General features: G+C 36.0%; 1 protein-coding gene across 2 annotated transcripts in view; it reads right to left on the bottom strand.

The window, feature by feature from the left end:
* Nucleotides 1–21,807, bottom strand: part of LOC149833695 (uncharacterized) — a 36,987-nt gene that overhangs the window by 4,290 nt on the left and 10,890 nt on the right. For both annotated transcript variants that reach the window (XM_090010958.1, XM_090010959.1), the window contains exons 7-9: nucleotides 9,840–9,966; nucleotides 439–503; nucleotides 182–356 (exon numbers count right to left, since the gene is read on the bottom strand). In XM_090010958.1, coding sequence (XP_089867084.1) covers nucleotides 182–356; nucleotides 439–503; nucleotides 9,840–9,966 — 367 coding nt within the window. The remainder of the gene's footprint in view (nucleotides 1–181; nucleotides 357–438; nucleotides 504–9,839; nucleotides 9,967–21,807) is intronic.

Here is a 21,807-nt window from a genome sequence, read left to right as displayed (position 1 = left end):
AAAGCAAATGCAATAGTCTTTAAATGTTAAACTTAGAATAAGCAAGTCATTGTCAGGACTCAGGACACATTCCATGAATGCACAATCCAAAAAAAAGTAAATGCAATAGTCTATAAATGTTAAAATTAGAATTAGCAAGCCATCTTGCATGAAATAATGATAGGAAAGAAATGGTTTGCACCTTGATGAGTTCTTCTTGCATTTCAAGGAACTCCAGTTTTCTCCTGCGCTCTGCAAGTGAATCTTCACTCGGCAATGCAGTGACACCAACTGTATCAACAACCTCATCTGGAAGCGAGGACAATGTGGCTTGAACAGCCTCCTCAGGTCTGACCTTTCCAGATACGGTGAAGGCCCTGAAAGATTACACCAAATCAGCATGGATATAGATCGACAATTTATCTGTGTATCATAAATGTCCCAATAGAAATTTCCTACCTGGACAGAATAAGGAGAGAAGATGGCACAGAATGGTTGAGAGACAAGTCCAGCCAATCACGAAGCTGCAAAGAAATGATATAATTTGCTAAGAAGAATAAATTTAATGAAAAACTAGAAGATCCACAACCATATGAACAACCAGTTGTTAATATTTAATTGAAAGGGAAGTTCTCATCTCCTTTCTCTCCTCCCCACACCCTTTTTTTTCTTGGTAGCCAAACTGGGGTGATGGTTGGATTTTATCCGAACTCAAGCAGCCACAGAAATTTGAGAGAAGCAAAAAGAGAGGGAAGAACTACAAACTTCATTAGCTTGGAAAAGAAGAAAGACAAACGGTTCACTAACATAATATTACATAGACAAAAATACCCCTAATAAGAATGTAATATACAAATAAATACACAAAGCAAAGGGGTAGCACCTATGTCACATGGGTGCGGGTGCGGGGGTGCGGCACTTTCAAAAAACTTGGGTGCGGGGGTGCAGCAAAAATATAAAAAATTATATATATATATATATATATATATATATATATATAGTCCAAAAGTTGGACAAAAATGACCCTGTGTGCGTTGATTGCACCCAGGGTCAGGTTGACCGCATCGGGTGCGGGTGCGACGCGGGTGCGGCACCTAGTTGAAGAGTCCCTGTGACATAGGGTAGCACACAACTAGTAATGCAGTATTGTACATAACTCTCAAGAGTCCCCCTCAAACCTAGGGTGATGTATTGGAATCATCCCAAGTTTGCAAAGGAAAGTGTTAAAATGAGATGGAGCAAGACTCCTTGTGAACACATTTGCAATCTGATCCTTTGAGCTCACATGCTCTAAAGCAACAACTCCATAGTGACGATCTATCTCAATGTGCTTGATTCTCTTGTAAAACTCTGGATTTCATGTTATATGAATAGCACTCGTATTGTTACATTACAAAGAAGTCCCGAGTCCTGACAACAATAGGAACACCCAACTCGCCCAATAGCCACCTCATCTAGACAATCTCAATTGTAACTTGAGTTAGCTCTATATTCTACCTCTGTTGTAGATAAGGCAACACTTTGTTGGTTCCTGCTCTTCCATAAGATTAGAGAGAATCTAATTAAAGATTCAGGCCCCTTCCGGGCTCATGGATACACGATTTCAAATGCCAATCAACAGTCATGCACCATTGCACATTTTTGCATTTTGATCTTAACATTCATTCATTTTATAGGCATTGGTCATACACAATTAGATGAATCCTTATACATTCTCATTCAATGCGTATTTCATTCAATTCGATAACAATTTGCAATAAATGCCAACTTGTGCAACGAGTACCTTATTCAATTTGTGCCCCTATTTGGGGGCTCAACACCTGCATAGCTGGAATTATATTTACAACATCATTCATTTCAGAACGAACCAAATTTGAATGTCGATAAGGTATCGCATTCACTGTTATCCCAGTCCTTAGCCGGTTTGGGACCCGCTGGACCCCCAAACTGATATGTTGTTACGGCTGTCACAATACTGTGTCTAGTCTTTAGACATAACTCAATTTCTGACAAAATGTAGAAAATTTCGTCAGCTTTTCGATGTCACAAACCATTCGTAAAAATCCTTCTGAATGAGGGAGATACGACTGGTTTAGTGTTTGCTTGTACTTTTCTCTTTCAAAGATATAAAATCCAGTGATAAATAAGCGATCCTGAATAAAGTTTTCACCTTTTGCATCACAATAGGCTCTAACACTGTATCAAATGATGATGAGAAAAACATGTCATAGTGTATAGTATCCTTCACATATCTAATAATCTTGAGCACTGCAGTCAGATGAACTGTCTTATGAGCGTTCACAAATTGACTAACTACATGAACTGCATAGGCAATATCTGATCAGAATATAGTCAAGTATACGAGGCTTCCAACTAACTGTCTATACACTACATGGTCTTCTAGTTCTACACCATCTGATGCTCTCATCTTTAGATTTGCTTCCATAGGTGAACTAACATTCTTCGAGTCATCTGCTAGCCTTGCCTTTACCACCAAATTTGTTGAATACTCGTGTTGGAACAAGTACAGTCCCCTTCGTGAGTATGCTATCTTCAAACCATGAAAACATTTCAAATGTCCTAAGTCTTTCATCTCAAACATGTCGGCTAACTTTTTCTTGGTATCTTTCGTTATTTTCAAGTCGTCTCTTGTGATAATCATATCGTCAACATAAAGGAGTAATATACATTTCTCACACATAAAGGAAGACACAAACAAGGCATGGTCATGATACCTCTCTTCAAAACCGAGAGATTTCATGACCAAACTAAACTTCTCAAACTAGGCTCATGGTGCACGTTTGAATCCATATAGTGTGATTTATAATTTGTAGACTTTGTTCTCTAGATCCAAGTATTCTTGTGACAATTCCATATAAACCTCCTCCTTCATATCTCCATTAAAAAAGGCATTCTTGACATCTAGCTGCTACATATTCCATTATCGCACTACAACTACGACAAGTAGAGTTTGTATAGTAGTCATATGAGCTACTCGAGCAAATGTCTCAACGAAGTCAATTTCAAATTTCCAGCTATAGCTTTTCACTACTAACCTTGTTTTGTACCTTTCGATTGACCCATTTGTCTTGGTTTTATCTTATAAACCTGCTTGCTTCCAACAACATTCTTCCCTGATGGAGGTTTTACTAATTCCCATGCATGCATCCTCTCAAGTGCATAGTTCTTTGTCACTCCTCTTTTCTCGTTGCCTCTACATAAGTCTCAGGCTCAACATGGGAATGAATAAATGCCAAAAATGCACGACGTTTAGAAGTGAAATACTCATATGATACAAAACAAGGAGGAATTGAATTTTTAGTACTTCTACGTATATGAGGCTAAGGAGCATAAGACAAAGGGGAAGACAACTTAGATGGAGACTTTAAATTTGAATGGTCGAATTCAGTTAACAATGGAATGGGATCAGGATTAGCTTCTTCACCTCTTACTTGCTCTACTTCCACTTGTTCCAACAAAGGAATATCAATAACATTTTCCTATCTTCTCGAATTGCTTTGTTCAAATCTACCATCTCTTAATTGAACATGCTCCCCCGAACCTCTTCTTTTTCACTAACCTCTCTTTCACCAAAAGGAACCAAGAAAGACAAATCAGACTCATTTATTATAGTTTTTGACTGAAATAAGGCACATCCTCATGAAAGACAACATTCAAGATACCCAAACTCTTTGACCAATAGGATCATAACATTTGTAACCCTTTTTATCATTAGCAAAGTCAATAAAGCAACACTTGACAGTTCGAAGAGACAATTTATCTCTATATCTATCAGGTAAGAGTACAAACATATACACCCAAATACTTTCAGCATATCATAATTTGAAATTCTTTCATCTAATTTTTGAAATTGGGATATACCTTTAAGAACATTTGATGGCATACGATTTATCTGATAGATAGCCAATTGAACAACATCTGTCCAATATGCCTTGGGTACACCACCTCCAAAGAGAAGAGCTCGTATTGTCTCCAAAAGATATCTATTTTTCTTTTCAGACACTCCATTTTGCTCAAGAGTATAAGAACATGATTTTTGATGCGATTTATTTCTCTTTCCTACAAGAACTTCTCAAATACAAAACTGACATATTCACCACTAGAGTCAGTTCGAAGTTTCTTAATCTTAGTTGCAAATTGATTTTCAATCATAACACAAAATTTCTTAAAGATCTCAAAAAGTTCACTTCTATTTTTCATAAAATATAACCAGGCGAACCTTGTACAATCATCTATGAAAGTAACAAAATATGATGATCTCCCTTTGACAAGACAAGTGAAAACCCCATAAATCAGAGTGAACAAGATAAAAAGACTCCCAAACACCTTATCACTAGAACCAAATAGCAAGGCATGACCCTTTGCCAACCTATATCTCTCACAATCTCAGACATGACTAGATGCTACTAACTGAGACCTTGTGTCACAAAACAGACTCATCTATGACTGAAGCTCCCAATCTGATCTCAGATCTCTTCTGCTTTCCCATATCAAGTCAATCAAGATAATATAAGTCTCATCTCCTATGGCCAATCCCAACCTTCTACCCAGACAACTGATCCTACACCACACAAATAAAGGGAGAGAAGATAAATTTACAATGTTTGATATTCTAACCAAGGTTGCCAGATTAGGAAGCGGAAGCGGGAAACAATACGGGAAGCAGAAGCGAGAAGCGATGCATTTTAAAATATATAGGAATCGGGGAGCGAGGAATAAAAAAAAGAAATATAAGAATTGAATGAGAATCAAAATAAAACACAAATAAAAATTAAAATAAAAGTGACTAATATTAAATTTCATGATTTTTTAGTGTAAGAATTAAATTTTTAACAAAATCTAAAAATGATGACTGCCAATTTAGCGAAAGCACATGGAAGTGAGTGAGAAGAGTCAGAGAAAACACATAAAAAGCATGAAAAGTTGAGTAAGAGAACATATAATAAGAATAAACGAAGCGTGTGAAAAGCATAGGAGAAGCGTGGGAGAATCGATGTTCTCATCAAGTTTTGGAAGCGAGTATCGCACTTCCGAAGCGAGTTTTCGGGAAGCGAGTTTCCCACCTATCTAAGAAGCTTTCGATAACTCTGATTCTAACCAACAGGGATAAGATTCATAGCAACAAATGAAACATGATAAACTTAAGGGATATTGGTTTTTCTACCAGAATAAGAGCCAAAAGTAATGGAACTGACTTTTGAAATAGAGAGATGAACCATGACAATTGGTTAAGATAGGCTCGTGTGTTGTCATGTAACAAGAAGCTCCTAGGCTATTACCCAACCAAAGGAGTAGCCTGAGATACCTGCAAGGGTAGTACCAAAAGAGGCAGGACAGAGTTACCGGAAGCTTCTTAGATGGGAAACTCGCTTCAGAAGCGCGATACTCCTCGCTTCCGAAACTTGATGGGAATCACGATTCTCAAACACTTCTCCTATGCTTTCTACACATTTTATCTATTCTTCTTATATGTTTTCTCACTGTACTTTTCATGTTTTTTTGTGTTTTCTCCCATGCTTCTCACTTACTTTCATGTACTTTCTCTAAATTGGTAGTCATCATTTTTGGATTTTGTTAAAAATTTAATTTTAACACCAAAAAATCATGAAATTTAAGAAGTCACTTTTATTTTAGTTTTTATTTGTGTTCTATTTCTACTCCCATTCAATTCTTATATTGCTTTTTTTATTCATCGCTTCCCACTTCCTATATATTTTAAAATGCATCGCTTTTCACTTCTGCTTCCCGTATCGTATCCTGCTTTCGCTTCATGGTCTGGCAACCTTGAGCAGGAGTAGCAGAAGAAAGAGGCTACGATTGATTAAGCAAAAAGCTGTAATTGTTGAATCAGTTGTTGCATATGCTCCAACAACTGAATTTGACTACCACTGGAGTGGTCGACAGACCTCTCTAAAAATGAGATAACACCTTGAGTACTATTGTCAATAAGACCATCATTGGGCTTAGCACCCTCTCCATTTGATGCAACTATAAGGGTTCCACCTCTTTTCTTCCTCACTAACAGGCATGAATTCTTCATGCGACCATATCCCTTACAATAGTGACATTGAACAAAATTCATGTCACTTCTACCACCAGTCCTGCCACCTCCTCTGCCACCAAATTGCCAAGGAGCAGCCACAACATTGTTGCTGGATGAAGAGGTACCAAGAGACTTTAATTTGGTCTCTTCTGCAATCAACTCAGCTAAAGCATGAGTAACCGAGGGCAATAGGGGACGATGTAATATGGTACTCCTCACACCAACAAACTTAGGTTTAAGTGCCATAAGAAGCTTAATAAGTCTGGTTGTATCCTTATGTTGATCAAATCAAGGTTGTAAGTATCATATCATTACCCGTATCGGTCGTGTCCAAAATAAGATACGTATAGTAAGAAATCGTAAATTTTTAATAAAAAAAAAATAATTTCCAAAAAGAACATGAAAAACAGAAAAAAATAGCAAAAAACCTAAAAAATTATCACATAAAATAATGATGAATTGCACAAAATACAACTATACAATCATATATGAAGCATTTATGTATCTATGAGCTACATAAGACATCATAACCAAGTTTTTTAAAAATAACACATAAAACAATAACCAAAATTTTTAAAAATATACCATCAATCATCATCATTATTATCTTCTTCTCCTCTTTTGACATTCACATCATCTCCAATGTACGTGGTTCTTCATCATCTATGTCTTCAGCTCCTTCCACGTTACTTGAACAATCCGCAAAAGCCCTCTTGCGCATGGATCGGCCTCCAAATCGCTCTCACGAGTCCTAGGGTGCGTGGATACATCTCTAATGGCTTCTACACAAATGAGGGAGTCGGCCCTCAAGAGATCTTTAAAATTCAAAAAGGCAAAAAAATGATTTGACCCTTTTTAAGTGTGTTGATATTATCTAGTATGATACACCCCGTATCTTATGATATGGTATGACATGGGCATGTATTGTACGATACATACGATACGCACTCATTTTGTGATACAAGTGTGTATAGTATCGATATTCCTCATAGTAACGATATGTATTGTATTGTATCGTATGATACATACAACATTTGATCAAATAGCCCCATACAAGTCTGGCATGTAGTACACTTCCCATCAGCTAAACTCATATCTTTCACGTCAAATTTAAATGAAAAAAAGCTTTTGGTATTATTTATGCATTCAATATTATTACTTATGATTAACATATCATCCACACAGAGATAAATAAATTATAATATGACTATTTTCTACTTTGCTATATATGCATTTATCAGAGTCATGAATTCTAAAACTATATTAAATTATTACTTCATCAAATTTTTTATGCTATTGTGATTGTTTCAAACCATACAGTGACCTTGAAGTTTGCAAACTTTCTTTTCTTGATTTTTCACATTTGATCTAGCCTTCCATGAATGCAAGTGCATCCCAAACTCTTTGCATGTCAAAGTAAAACTCCTAAATCGACTTGTTTCCTTGACACATAACCCTTAATTCTTGCACGTGTTGGTATTGCCTAACCCGTTTTTCTTGCTTATAGACTTGTTTGAGATACACCCACACTTCTTTAGCCTCCTGAAATTTTGAGAGGTTGACAACTATCGTCGTTAGTGTACTTTGCTTTGGCTTTAGTCCAATTCAAATAACCACCAAATTCCTTTCCAACAATTACAACTGTCATGAAATTAGCCCGATATGCATAATTTGTCCCATCCAACTTCACTAGGATAATCTGAATTCATTCTCCTTTCTTCATACCTCACACAACCCTCAAACTACAATATAGGCAGCACACAAAACATTAATACAGCAAAACACCACCAAATATGCTGAATAAAAACAACTATACAGCCCAAAAGATCAAGCCAATATGAACCAACAAGTTCAGTATAAACTGTCCACACACAGAAGAGACTACAATGTGAAAAGGATGCGATCTCACAAACTGAAACAGAGTCAAGACCCTTAATCAGAATACCAAAACTAGCAGCCAAGAGTAATCTCCTAACAAGATTCACTAAACAAGCGATCAACAAGGCCAAACACGTGCCAAACACGTCACATAGACACACTCAAAACCAGTTCCGAATATCAAACTTTAGAAACATCATGATCCAATATCAATGCTGACTTTAAAACCACAAGCAACTCACTATCTCATGCAATTCATACTCGCAAGAATCGATATGGCCACCAAAAAAATATCCAACTTGCCAAAAGATTAATATCCACAACCTTCTGACATCAAAATGATACCAAGGCAATCAATCGACACCTCAAACTACCATCAATCTGATCAAATTTTCAGGATTTCTGAAATCTGGTCAGATTCCTTCTCTCGACAGTAAATACATAGAAAAATCCATATAAAATCCAGAACTGCATCAGATTGACTAGGGTTTGATTCCAAAGACTTCTAAAATCAAACCCTAGTAAACCCCCAAATCAGATAGAAGAACAGATCACCTGACCATATGGTCATTCTTCCTCTGATGACGTTAGCACAGGTGAGAATCCCGTGACCAGAATGAAGCAGCAGTCCCTCTGAGATGACCAGATGACACTTTTCTTCTTCAGCTATGGTCCTGATACCATGTCCGAACTTGAGCAGCCATAGAAATTAGAGAGAAGCACCAAGAGAGGGAAGAACTAGAAACTTCATTAGCTTGGAAAAGGAGAAAGATACAACCATATAGAGGGCCGTCCCCTCATCCTACACTACAAGACAAAAACTCTTGATTTTACATGAACAAAAATACCCCTAATAAGAATGTAATATACAAGTAAATACACAAAGAAAAGGGGCAGCGCACAGTTAGTAATACAACATTGTACATAACTCTCAACAGATTACAAATATCCTTAGACCCCCCTATACTAACTAACTGTGTCAAAGAAAAATTTCCATGCCAGCAGACAACAAACAAAGCATGGCAAGACTAAGACACACCAATCATGCAACATTACATACAACATACACACAGACACACATGAATTCATAGATCCTAACCACCCTAACCACTTTAAAAAATTATAGTTGCAAGTGTCGTTTGTTTATTCTGAACTTGTAGATGGTTTATCAATGCATATTTACTAAAGACATTATTTGGACCGATTTACTGAAAATAGAATTTTTTTTATCACGATAGTGTAATATGAACCATTTACTTTTCTTGATTTTTGATCTATCTTAAAAAATGTCTAAACATGAAAAATATTAAATCTAATCCATTTTCCACTACCTATCTGGATGCTCAAATTAAGCAAGTACCTTCAACTAATAATCAGTTAGGATGGTTAGGAGATCAAACTGGTAAGGATATCACACACACACACACATATTTCAGGTAGCAACTTCCTGAATGGAAGCTTTCTCTAATGTTCTTAATAAATGTAACAACTTATTGAATGTTCTTTTAACCAGTAGATGTTTTAATAAATAATCCCATTAAGCTTCATAGAAGACATCCTGGATTAGCTTGACCTGTACTTGCTGTAATTCCAACAGCAAACAATTTAATCCTTTTTTATCCAGAATCGTTAATGTCAGTATCTATTTCTTCGACATCCTTGCTCCTATCATGTTTGCTTTTTCAATTGCACCCAGTTTCACTGTTACTTCAACTCCCAAGTCCCAAGATGGCCAAAAACAAAAAAACGGTTCACCAAACTACTAACTTCACAAACATAGTCTGAAAGTATTTGAGTAGGCAAAACCATGCATGCATAAGTCCAGATTCTTAACAAGAGTTTTTATAATGAAAAAGGAAATTTAATCTTCAAACACCACAAAAGACGAGTTAATATTAGCACAAAGGCTCCACAAAACCTGTTGGCACATCTCCTCAACTGAGAGCAGTCCCAGTTGGCCTCGATCTCTACAAGCTTGTCGAAGTTCGGCTTCTGATAGAGACTCAACACCCTCAGCTTGGATCATCTTATCATCATTCTTTATCCTACACAAAACAAATCATAATTGATTAAGAAAGTAGTCACTGAAAAACGAAACTTCCATTAAGGCAATAAAGAAATTTTACTAAAGACAGGCAAAAGGAACATAGGTCATCTTTATAGCATTATCGGACCTCGTACAGTCACATTTATTAGCAAATTAAAATGATCCATGACATCATTGTCAGGATTGTGGGTCACTATGTTAAAAATAAAATTGTATTCAAATACCCGATAAGGGTATTTCTGTCTTTTATCATATAGTACATTCCACTATGGACTGAAATGTAATTTAGCATTGTAATAAATAACCTGCCCAACAGCCATATTATGATTGTTAGGCACAACCGTCATAATATGATTGTTGGACACATTTGACTGTTGGGCACAACCGTCAAAATATGACTGACGTTGGACTGCATCCCAACAATCATAATAATGACTGTTGGAAGACAGTTCAAAGAGCTGGACTGCCTCCCATGTGCCAGAGTGAGGCAAATTCCTTGTTATTCCTCAATGCTCTTAGAAGCATTTGAGGGTTTTCTCTAGAGTTTTTTCCCATCTTATAGGCTTGTATGCCTCGTGTTGTTTGATATTTTTATCTCTTTTGAGATTGTATTTGGTCCATTAGTGACCAACCTTAAGTGAGTTTATTAAAGCCCTTTGTTGGCATTGTGTTTGTTTCACTATTGTTTCATTGTACCTTGTTTCATTACATGATATCAAAGCCAGGTTCTTGAAAGAAGGAGAATCTCGTGAAGGAAGTGTTCTTCGATCATTGATCATTCCCTATCTCCTCTATTCTAAATTCAAGTATTCATTATGAGAGAAAGAGAGTCTGCCACAGTCATCGCCTACAAACTCAATGAAAACAACTACTTGATGTGGAAGATGGCTATGGAGAATCATATCAAAGGAAAAAAATTGTGGGGTTTTGTTAGTGGTTCTACTAGTGAACCACAACTCAAATTGACTAGAAGAGAAGGAGATCAAGTCAAAGCCTTTCCGAAGAAGAAAAAGCCTTGAAAGAATACCAAAATAAATTTGAAGATTGGAAGGCAAGCAATGCACAAATACTCTCATGGTTTATGCATACCATGGAGTTCAAGATCGACATCAATATCATCAAATTCAAGAAGGCATGTGACGCATGGAGCTTTTTAAGAAGTACCTTTATCCAAAAGGATATACAACAACAACAACTACGCCTTCATCCCAAAACAATTGGGGTCGGCGATATGAACCAAAAAAGAAAATCATTCTGGGTCTTCCACATGAATCCTTCTCCTCCAATCATTTTTATCCAAAAGGATATGACTAGACTTTATTATTTCCAAGACAAAGCCCGTAATTCAAAACAAGGAGATAATAAAAGTGTAAGAGATTTTTACAGTATTTTATCTCCTATTTAGGATGAATTAGCCATGTTGGAACCAAAATAGGAAGGTTCGGCTATTGATATGAGAAGGACCCAAATCGAAAGAGAATCTTTTCTCCTTTCTTTATGACCTTCGATCGGAATTTGAGCAAGTAAGATCTTCCTTACTTCATAAGACCACTTCTTCTATAAGTGAGGCCCTTGCTCAAATTTGTCAAGAAGAGACAAGACTTGGAATGCACAAGTCTAATGATGAGGTCCGTGCCATGGCAAGACCCGAAAATTTTGTGAAAACATATAAACCACCTCACTTTGAGAAGTTCAATGGGAAAGGACACAATGGAAGAGGATACAAAGGTAAAATTATTTGTCATCAAGGAACCCGAACATATAAAACCGGAATGTCCCAAATTTAAAAAGGTGGCCGCCTTAAGTGAAGAACCTCAAGAATCAAGAAAAGGGGACTGTAAAGAAGCGGCTTTGAATATATTGGGTTCAATAATGAACCAATACACATGCACATGAAGTGCGAATATACCCACTAAAGGGAAAACACAAGCACATAATGTGCTAACACATAAACCCACAAAAGGGCAAAAATGCCTATAAGGCAAAAGTTAATATCATTGAAGAAAATAAGGGTGTAACACCCATTACATGGAGCAAAAGCTCCTTATTGGAGTGAAGAATACAAAGGGAAAAGCACCTATTTATAAGCACAAAAAGGGACCACCTTGGGGGCTCCCAAAGGAGACATTGGAGAGCCCCCAACGGTCACATTTGTGACCGTTGGGGGCTCCCAACGTCTCTATTGGGAGGCCTCCAATATGGTACGAATACGAAAAACAAAAATAAAAAAAATATTACAATGCATATTCCAATTGGAATATGCGTAAAATGACAAATTACAAGAATACCTTTGAGGGTATTTTAGGAAGAGAAAATATATATATTTATATATATATATATATATATAAAGATACGTATACATATATATGTATACGTATCTTTATATATATATATATATATAAATATATATATGTACATTTAAGGATTATATTTCAACATACATATATGTGTACGAGTACACATATTTTAACACACCCCCCCCCTCAATCTTTGCGGAGAAACAAAAAGATTGAAAAAAGGGCAAGACTCCAAGAGGCTTTGGTAAGGATGTTATTGAAACTTGAAAATGTCTTCCTCCAATTGCCTTCTAATGGTGAACATATTTTCCGATCCATCCAGGGTACTTCTTTTTATCTTATCTCCAAGATCCTGTGGAATAACAACAAAGAACAAGTAAAAAATATCTTTGCACTTTAATCAAATGGAACATTCCTAACAAGGTGCAAAATGATAACTTATGCATAGAAATTTGAAGCACAGGATGGGATAACTACTTTAGCATGAAAAGAAAATTTAGAAAACCAAGGTTTCAAAATCATATATCATGTTAAATAGTGGGCGAAAACAAATTGCAAAAATGCATAACGCATTCATAAGGTCCAACATTGGACAAACACAACCCCATAATGAAGAATAACACAATGATCCACTAAGGGACACCACAAGAAGCCTACGAAGAGGCATAAGTTATATAAACTTTATTGAATGAGGGCCTAAAAGGCCAAAATGAGCATATGCATATACTATCATGAAATGAATCAACACTTAAAAGAAACATTAATGAACATGCTCCAAACATATAGAAAGACAAGGGTTGTTGATTTTAGCAATTCCTTTGAAAGCAATTTCAAGAGGGAAATGCTTCAAGAGCATAAAAAGAGTGTATGAAGCACAAGATTTCAAAAAGATTTTAAATCCATTTAAGAGGCAAAATAATGAGTGTTATTTGAGTAGAGAACCTCACACTTTTAGGAAAATCTCACTCAAATGACAAAAAAACTCATTTTGCATATCAAAAAGTGGCCAAAAAACCATAAACATTTAATATATAGATTAAATGCCAAAATATTGATTTGATTTTAAAATATGCATATCAAAGATATGATTCACTTGTAAAAAGAAAGCAAAAAATGAATGTAATTTCATAACTTTCAACAATAGTTCATCCACTATAAGCAACTTCCTCATTAGTCCTCCAAACCCCATAAATCAAGTGTATAAGCTACTAGATCAAGAATATAAATATAATGCCCTTAAAGGCCAAATGACACACACAAAGGTGTGCAAAAGAACCTCTTGTCTACATGTAATAATACTTGAAATGAGTGCATCAACGATAAGAACAAGAGAATACACGCCAACATGGACCAAAAGCATCTCTTGTCTACGTAAAAATACACTCAAGACCAAGTATATTCAACTACTAGAACAAGAGTATCAAGTCAACCATGGGCTAAAAACACAATACATCTCTTGTCTACATAAAATGACACTTGAATTGAGTGAAAGAAATCAACCATGGGCATACATCTCAGCGACTAGAACAAGGACACAAATGCCAACATGGACTAAAATCACACACCATGGTGTGAATCAACGTGCCTTGTCTACATATAATAACACTCAAGACAAGTGTGTTCAGCTACTAGACCAAGAGAACAAAAGCCAACAAAAGGCTACCAACACACAAAGGTGTAATAAAATTCTTGTCTACATATGATGACACTTAGATATGAGTTATAAAAGGAGAAGACTTTTGAGGCAATAAAACTTGTAATGACAAACATATAAATAAAACCTTGAATCAATAGAACAATATTTTTCAAAAAAAGAATACCCATATTTTGGAATAAACTATGTAAAAGTATCTTCAACAAGATACTACAACCGATAAAACAATATTCTTGAGAATAAATGTGTGAACATACGCACACCAAGAACACTTGTGCACAAAAGCACGAAATCATAAATGTGCAAATGCACTCATAAGTTTCATAAACAATAAAAGGTTGGGCAATAATCCCTAAAACCTTGATTTTAATATACCTTAAAACATTTAAGGTTTCAAAACACCATATTTCCATCACATATATAAATAAGAGCATCCATAAGATCAATGGTCAAAATCAAACGAGTGACACACTCATAATTAGAGATCATATACCAAATCATTCTAGAGTCCCAAGGTGCCCATAACTCACCTCAACCACCATCTATAATATGGCAAGTGGACAATCTAAAATGACATAACACAAGGTGCCCATAACTCACATTAACAATTATCTCTAATATAACAATAGGGCCATAAAAAAGGATTGATGCATCATGTACCTTGTGATGGATAGAAGATAAATGCCATAAAAGGGCAATAAACTCTTAGGGAAAACATTTTCCAAATATGTGATTTTACAAAGAGGGTCGACTCAAAGGTCCAACATAATTAATCACAACAATATGCCATATAACAATAATGTTGCATATATACGAAATTATGTTCAATCATGATCATTATAAAAAGACTTAATAAACACAACATGAAATATTTAAGCTATGTCATGTGTGAGAAAGGAATTAGAATAATCCAAGAAACAAATCAAGCCTTTATAATTTGCAATTATATGTATAGCAAGATGTAAAATGGCAATAATCTTAAATGTGCAAATTTAGGACATGTACCAAGATATTGCGGAAGCATTTATAATGATAGAAGAAACAATCTTACAAGTCCATTAAGGGATAAAAACAAACACAAGCCCTAAAGAAGACAATAAAAACATCACTTTATTGAAAAGAGAGTACCATGTGAAAATGTCTATGAATAGACAATACGCATATAAGCATAAATATTTTATAAAAGAAGTGTACGAAGACACTCTCACAATCACTTGAACAAAATACGCAAAAAGCGTAATAAAGGCAAACATGCAATAATGCATGTATTTCATAAAAAGGAACAAATGCTTGAGTCTCTCAAGCTTTAATTATGCAATTATATGCTTGATAAATGCAATTTAAGACAAAGAATACCATATTATGGCCAATGTAGGCATCCTTAGAGATACAATCAAGAGGTTTTGAAACCTTATGTGAAAAATACAAACAAACATGTTTATAAAGTTCCATCATTAGAAGAAAAATAAAAATTTAATGAAATCTTTTATACCAAAGGATGCAATAGATACACTATGCATTCTACATAGTGTGAGAAGATTTTTAAAAGATCTTTCCTAATGAACACAATGGTTCATACAACATATTTATCACAAATAATTTTTCAAAATTCTTTAAATAAACCAAAACCATTGAGAGACTTTTAGGAGTTCATAAATATTTATCATTAACAAGAACTACTTAGGGTTCATAAAAAAGTAAACTACAAAGATTTAGATGTGAGAAATTCTCATACAAGAATTATATCAAAAATTTAGCAAAGATCATTAACTTATACAAGAATTATATAAGTTATCACAAAAAAATGCACTAAAAACCATACACAAGAGTTTTTAAGCAAAGATCATTAATTTAGCAAGAAATTATATAAAAAGTTAACTTATAGGTTAATCACGAAATTCTTATGAAAAAATCATAAATCTCACATAATTGAAAAACAATTTTGCAAAACATAAATTACTATTATATGTGATGAGGAATCGATAAATATATAACCAAGAATTATAATAAACAAATTTACCAAATTTAAAAGGAGATATTTTAAAATATACGAACACGCGAAATGTGAAAGAAAATGATTCAACTATCAAAAACACTAAATGTGCAAGAAAAATAGTTTCATAATGCATAATATGTTAAGAAAAGAGATACATACCGAAAACTTCTAAAAAGGAGAGGAACAATGAATACTTCACCATTTCTTGAGCACCACGCTTTCCGTTGCACCAAGAGACAACCCCATCGTAACCTTGCTCTGATACCATGTAAAGAAGCGGCTTTGAATATATCGAGTTCAATAATGAACCAATACACATGCACATGAAGTGCGAATATACCCACTAAAGGGAAAACACAAGCACATAATATGCTAACACATAAACCCACAAAGGGGCAAAAATGCCTATAAGGCATAAGTTAATATCATTGAAGAAAATAAGGGTGTAACACCCATTACATGGAGCAAAAGCTCCTTATTGGAGTGAAGAATACAAAGGGAAAAGCCCCTATTTATAAGCACAAAAAGGGACCACCTTGGGGGCTCCCAAAGGAGACATTGGAGAGCCCCCAACGGTCACATTTGTGACCGTTGGGGGCTCCCAACGTCTCTATTGGGAGGCCCCCAATATGGTACGAATACAAAAAACAAAAATAAAAAAACAAAAAATAAAAGAAATATTACAATGCATATTCCAACTGGAATATGCGTAAAATGACAAATTACAAGAATACCCTTGAGGGTATTTTAGGAAGAGAAAATATATATATTTATATATATATATATAAATAGAGATACGTATACATATATATGTATACGTATCTTTATAAATATATATATGTACATTTAAGGATTATATTTCAACATACATATATGTGTACGAGTACACATATTTTAACAGGGGCAACTTCAATGAATTAAATCTTGCTCAAATAGCAGAAGCCATCTCACAACTTCTCAAGGCTACACCTTCTACATCCGAGGCTGCCATCTCTTCCTCGTCAACTCCGGGTAAGACCTCTTGGATTCTAGACTCGGGTACTTCTTTCCACATGACTCAAAATGAGTCTCTATTATCCGATTGCACTAAATCATATTTCTCATGTGTGTCAATAGTCGATGGTACCTCTTTAAAAGTCAAAAGCTTAGGAAACCTTGATGATATTTCAAATAAAAAAACTTTGTTCCAAAAGTGAGAGTCATTCCCAAAGTGGATTTAAATCTTTTTTCGGTCTCTCAAATTGCTGACTATGGTTGTAAAGTATTCTTCTCATCTAAGGCGTGTTGGGTGCAGGATCTCCAGTCAGAGAAGCTGATTGGGCAAGGCCATAGACGAGGAGACCCTACATGGATTTCCTGTGTTTACCAAAATACTCGTTTTGTAATCATGTCAGAGACATTAATATAGATCTTTGGCATAAAAGATTAGGACACCAAGTATATCCAAATTATCTCTTTTTCCATTTTTGGAAACATTTTGTAAAGATAAAAATTTTGTATGTGAAGATTGTATACTTGGAAAAATGCAAATGATACCTTTTGGGTCTAGAACCTCTCTGACACATAAAATTTTTGAATTAGTGCATTCGGATGTGTGGGGTCCCGCTCCTGTTATGTCAAAAGGTGGTTATCCGTACTATGTTACATTTATAGATGATTTTAGTAGACATACTTATTTACTTTCTAAAACTCAAATCCGAAGTTTTTTCATGTTTTAAAAACTTTCATAATCTAGTTAAAAATCAATTTAAAACAAACATTAAAGTCTTCCGCTCCGACTCTGGGGGAGAGTTTCTTTCAAATGAATTTCAATTATATCTAAAAAATCATGAAATTGTGCATCAAAAATCATGCCTTAGGACACCTCAACAAAATGGGATTTCTAAAAGAAAACATAGAACCCTACTTATTTCAAAAGAAATTCCAAAGCAATTTTGGGCAGAAACTGCCCTAACCGCAGTCTATCTAATAAATAAAATGCCTTCTCAAACTTTGGAAAACAAGTCTCCTATTAAAAAACTCTTTAAAATTTCTCTTGATTTAAAAAGGCTAAGGGTATTTGGTTGTAAATGCTTCGTGCATCTTGAAAAATATAGCAAACTCTCTCCTAAAACCATAAAATGTGTCTTTCTTGGTTATGCTGATAATAAAAAAAATATATCGATGTTATGATAAAACAAATGATAAACTCTATGTTTCTAGAAATGTCACTTTTCTAGAAAATGACAATGGATTTGATTTTGAAGTTCCTAAGGAAGAATCCGAGTATGTTTTCTTATTTGATTTGTTAGATTTGTTACCCAATAAAGGTATTAGTAATGATATTGAAACCTTCGAGTCTATTAATGACTCAAGTAGCGAACCATCTCAAGATCTTCAATACTCTAGACGAAATACTGAAGAGCATCCATGTGCCCTTGACGGATATAATCAACTAACAAATACTGAAGAAACTAGTGTTAGAAGGTCAGAACGAACACATAGGCCTCCAAGTAGGTTTGTCTCATACGAATCCTTCTTACCAAACTACAGGGCATGTCTTCTAGCCATTCATTCCTATCATTAGGGGTGACAATCGTGTCGGGTTGGCTGATCAGCATACCTCAACACGAACCCGACCCGTTTATTAAACGGGTCGGCTGTGGCAAACACGAACCCGACCCATTTATTAAACGGGTAAGCCAACACGACACGGTTAACCCGTTTAATAAACGGGTCGGGTCGGGTAAACGGGTTGGCGGGTTAGTGGGTGGGTTGGCAGGTCGGGTTCGGGTAAACGGCTTGGCGGGTCGGGTTCGAGTAAACAGGTTGGCGGGCGGGTCGAGTAAACGGGTTGGCAGGTCGGGGTCGGGTAAACGGGTTGACCCGCCCGCCTAACCCGTTTATTAAATAGGTCAGCCGGATTGGCGGGTTGGCATAGCCCTAACACGAACCCGACAGCGGGTCATCCCGTTTACAACACGAACCCGTTTAAGCCAAACCCGAACCCGACTAAAAAGCGGGTTGGCGGGTCGTGTCAGATTTTGCCACCCCTACCTATCATGAACCTGTTAGAGAACGATTAGAGAGGAGAGAGAGGCTCTGATGGCTGCAGAAGAATCCCTAATCAGGGTATGTGGTTTTGCATCTCATTAAGTATATACAGATACAATGATTAGGGTACGAAAATACCCATTACATGATATGTTAAAATTACAACATGCCATTAATAAGCATATGTTAAAATAAAACGAATTGGGTATGGATCCCGACCCAATCATGAATGACAACGTCTTTTCACCCTCCCTCAAGTTGTACATGGTTTTGAACCATGAACAACTTGCCTTTTAACATTCAAAATTGGTCCATGATAAGTCCTTTTGTAAACAAGTCAGCAACTTGATCTGCAGTTCGTACGTATTCTGGTTCAATTTCCTTCTCTTTGACCTTTTGTCTTACAAAATGTTGATCAATTTCAATATGCTTGGCACGACTGTGGTAGATAGGATTGAATGACATATTAATAACACTTTGATTGTCACACAAGAGAACGCTTTTAGAAATCGATTCTCCTACTTATGTCAATAGGTGTCTGATCCATGTTACTTTGACTGTAGCAGTTGCCATTGATCTATATTCAGCTTCTGTGCTCGACCTAGCTATGGCCTTTTGTTTCTTACTGCTCCAGAAGACAAGATTTAGGCTAATGAAAACACAGTATCCTGAGACTGACCTACGCTCATCTGGATCTCCTGCCCAATCTGCATCTGTGTAAGTAAGAAGTTCATGCATGTGATGGCCATGCATACTCTTTCTATACAGAAGACAATCTCCAATAGTTCCCTTCAAATATCGAAGAATGCGTTTAGCAGCTTCCATGTGCCCAATATGTGGCTCATGCATGAACTGAGATACCTGATTGACAGCATAGACAATGTCAAGCCGAGTGAAGGTAAGATACTGAAGCATTCCTACTATCCTGCGATATCCTGTAGGATCCACATACAAATCTCCATCTTGAGAACTGAGTTTCTGATGAAGTACATTGGGTCTGCTTAGAGGCCTGCAATCTGTCATACTTGCCTTGCTAAGAACATCAATGGTATACTTATGTTGAGTGTCATGCCTTCAGGAGTCCTGTCAACTTCTACTCCAAGAAAGTATCTCAGTTTACTAAGATACTTCATCTTGAATCTATGGTTCAAAAGTTCTTTAACCTTTTTAATATGTTTATTAGAGTTACCTGTAATGCTAATGTCATCAACATATATCAATAACAGGATAACTATATCTTTACATTTGAATATGAAAAGAGAATGGTCAAGAAGAGACCGACTAAAGCCATATTTTTCTACTTCAAGAGAGAAACTATCAAACCAAGATCGAGATGCCTGCTTCAGACCATATATAGCTCTCTTTAACCTACACACGTATTCTTTAGAGTTCCCTTTTGCATACCCAGTGGGTTGCTCCATGTATACTTCCTCCTTCAGAGTTTCATGTAGAAACGTATTTTTCACATCCAGTTGGCTAAGAGTCCACTGGTGCTCAACAACCAATGATAGTATGATGTGGATAGTGCCCATTTTCACGATCGAACTGAAGGTCTCATCATAGTCTTGTCCTTGCTCCTGTGTGAAGCCTTTGGCAACCAGCCTAGCCTTGTATCGCTCGATAGTACCCTCTGGCTTATATTTTATCTTATACACCCACTTTGACCCAACCACATTTCGATTGTGTGGTCTGGGAACAATATCCCAAGTGCCACATTCATGAAGAGCCTCCATTTCTTCGTTCATAGCTTCAATCCATCTTTTAGAATTTATTGCTTGATAAAATGTTGTGGGTTGATCTTCCTTGCCCAAAGAGGCTAAGAAGAGTTGAAAATTCATCGTGAAGTTCTCGTAACTAACCCACCTATCAATTGGATGTCGAGATCGGGTAGACCTTCTGTGAACAGGTGATTGAATGAAAACAAAAGGAGAATTTTGCTCCTGGTTAGAGTTGAGAGGTATCTCCTTCTCACGTCGAGAGTAAACAATGCCTTTATACCCTTCAGGGGCCAATAGTGGTTCAGAAATTACACTTTCCTGAGTCCTTTGCGTAGCAATATATGTGTTTCCCTCATCTCTTTGATTACATTCAGAAGAACAAACATCATCAATACTAGAAAAGAGATCTTAGTTCAACCAAGGATGATAAACTTCAATTTCAGGAGAAGTGTTAGCATTATGACCAAAATTTGATTCGTCAAACACAACATTTCTGGATATTTTGATGTGCTTGTTCACGGGATCATAACATCTGTAGCCTTTGTAATCATCAGCGTACCCCACAAATCTGTACTTTAAAGGCTTATCCTGAAACTTTTGCCTCATTGAACTGTCAACATGAACATAGCATGCACACCCGAATACACGCAAATCATGATAATTTGGATGCACACCATGCAAAGAGAAATATGGTGATTTGTTTTCCAAGATGTTCATGGGCAATCGATTTATGACATAGACTGTTGTATGAAAAACCTCTGTCCAGAAGGTAACTAGAAGATTACTATCATGCTCATTGCACTCTCGACAATATGGCGATGCTTCCGTTCAGCAATCCCATTCTGTTGAGGTGTATGAGGGCAAGACACCTGCCTACTTATCCCATTTGTCTGGAGGAAACTAATAAAGTCATTTGAAGAGAATTCACCCCCTCCATCACATTGGAAACAAATAATATTCTTAGAGAATTGATTTTGAACAAAGGAATGAAAGTTCCAAAATAACTTGAAGGTTTCATATTTACTTTTCATAAAGAAGATCCATGTATATCGAGAATAGCTATCAACAAAGATGAGATAATATATAGTGCCAGACATGAAAGAAACTAGAGCCGAACCCCAAACATCAGAACATATAATCT

The sequence above is a fragment of the Nuphar pumila genome, chromosome 6, assembly GCF_984573655.1.
Source record: "Nuphar pumila chromosome 6, dmNupPumi1.hap1.1, whole genome shotgun sequence".
Taxonomy (NCBI): domain Eukaryota; kingdom Viridiplantae; phylum Streptophyta; class Magnoliopsida; order Nymphaeales; family Nymphaeaceae; genus Nuphar; species Nuphar pumila.
The sequence above is the reverse complement of the archived record's forward strand: the minus strand, read 5'-3'. Positions and strand labels throughout refer to the sequence as shown.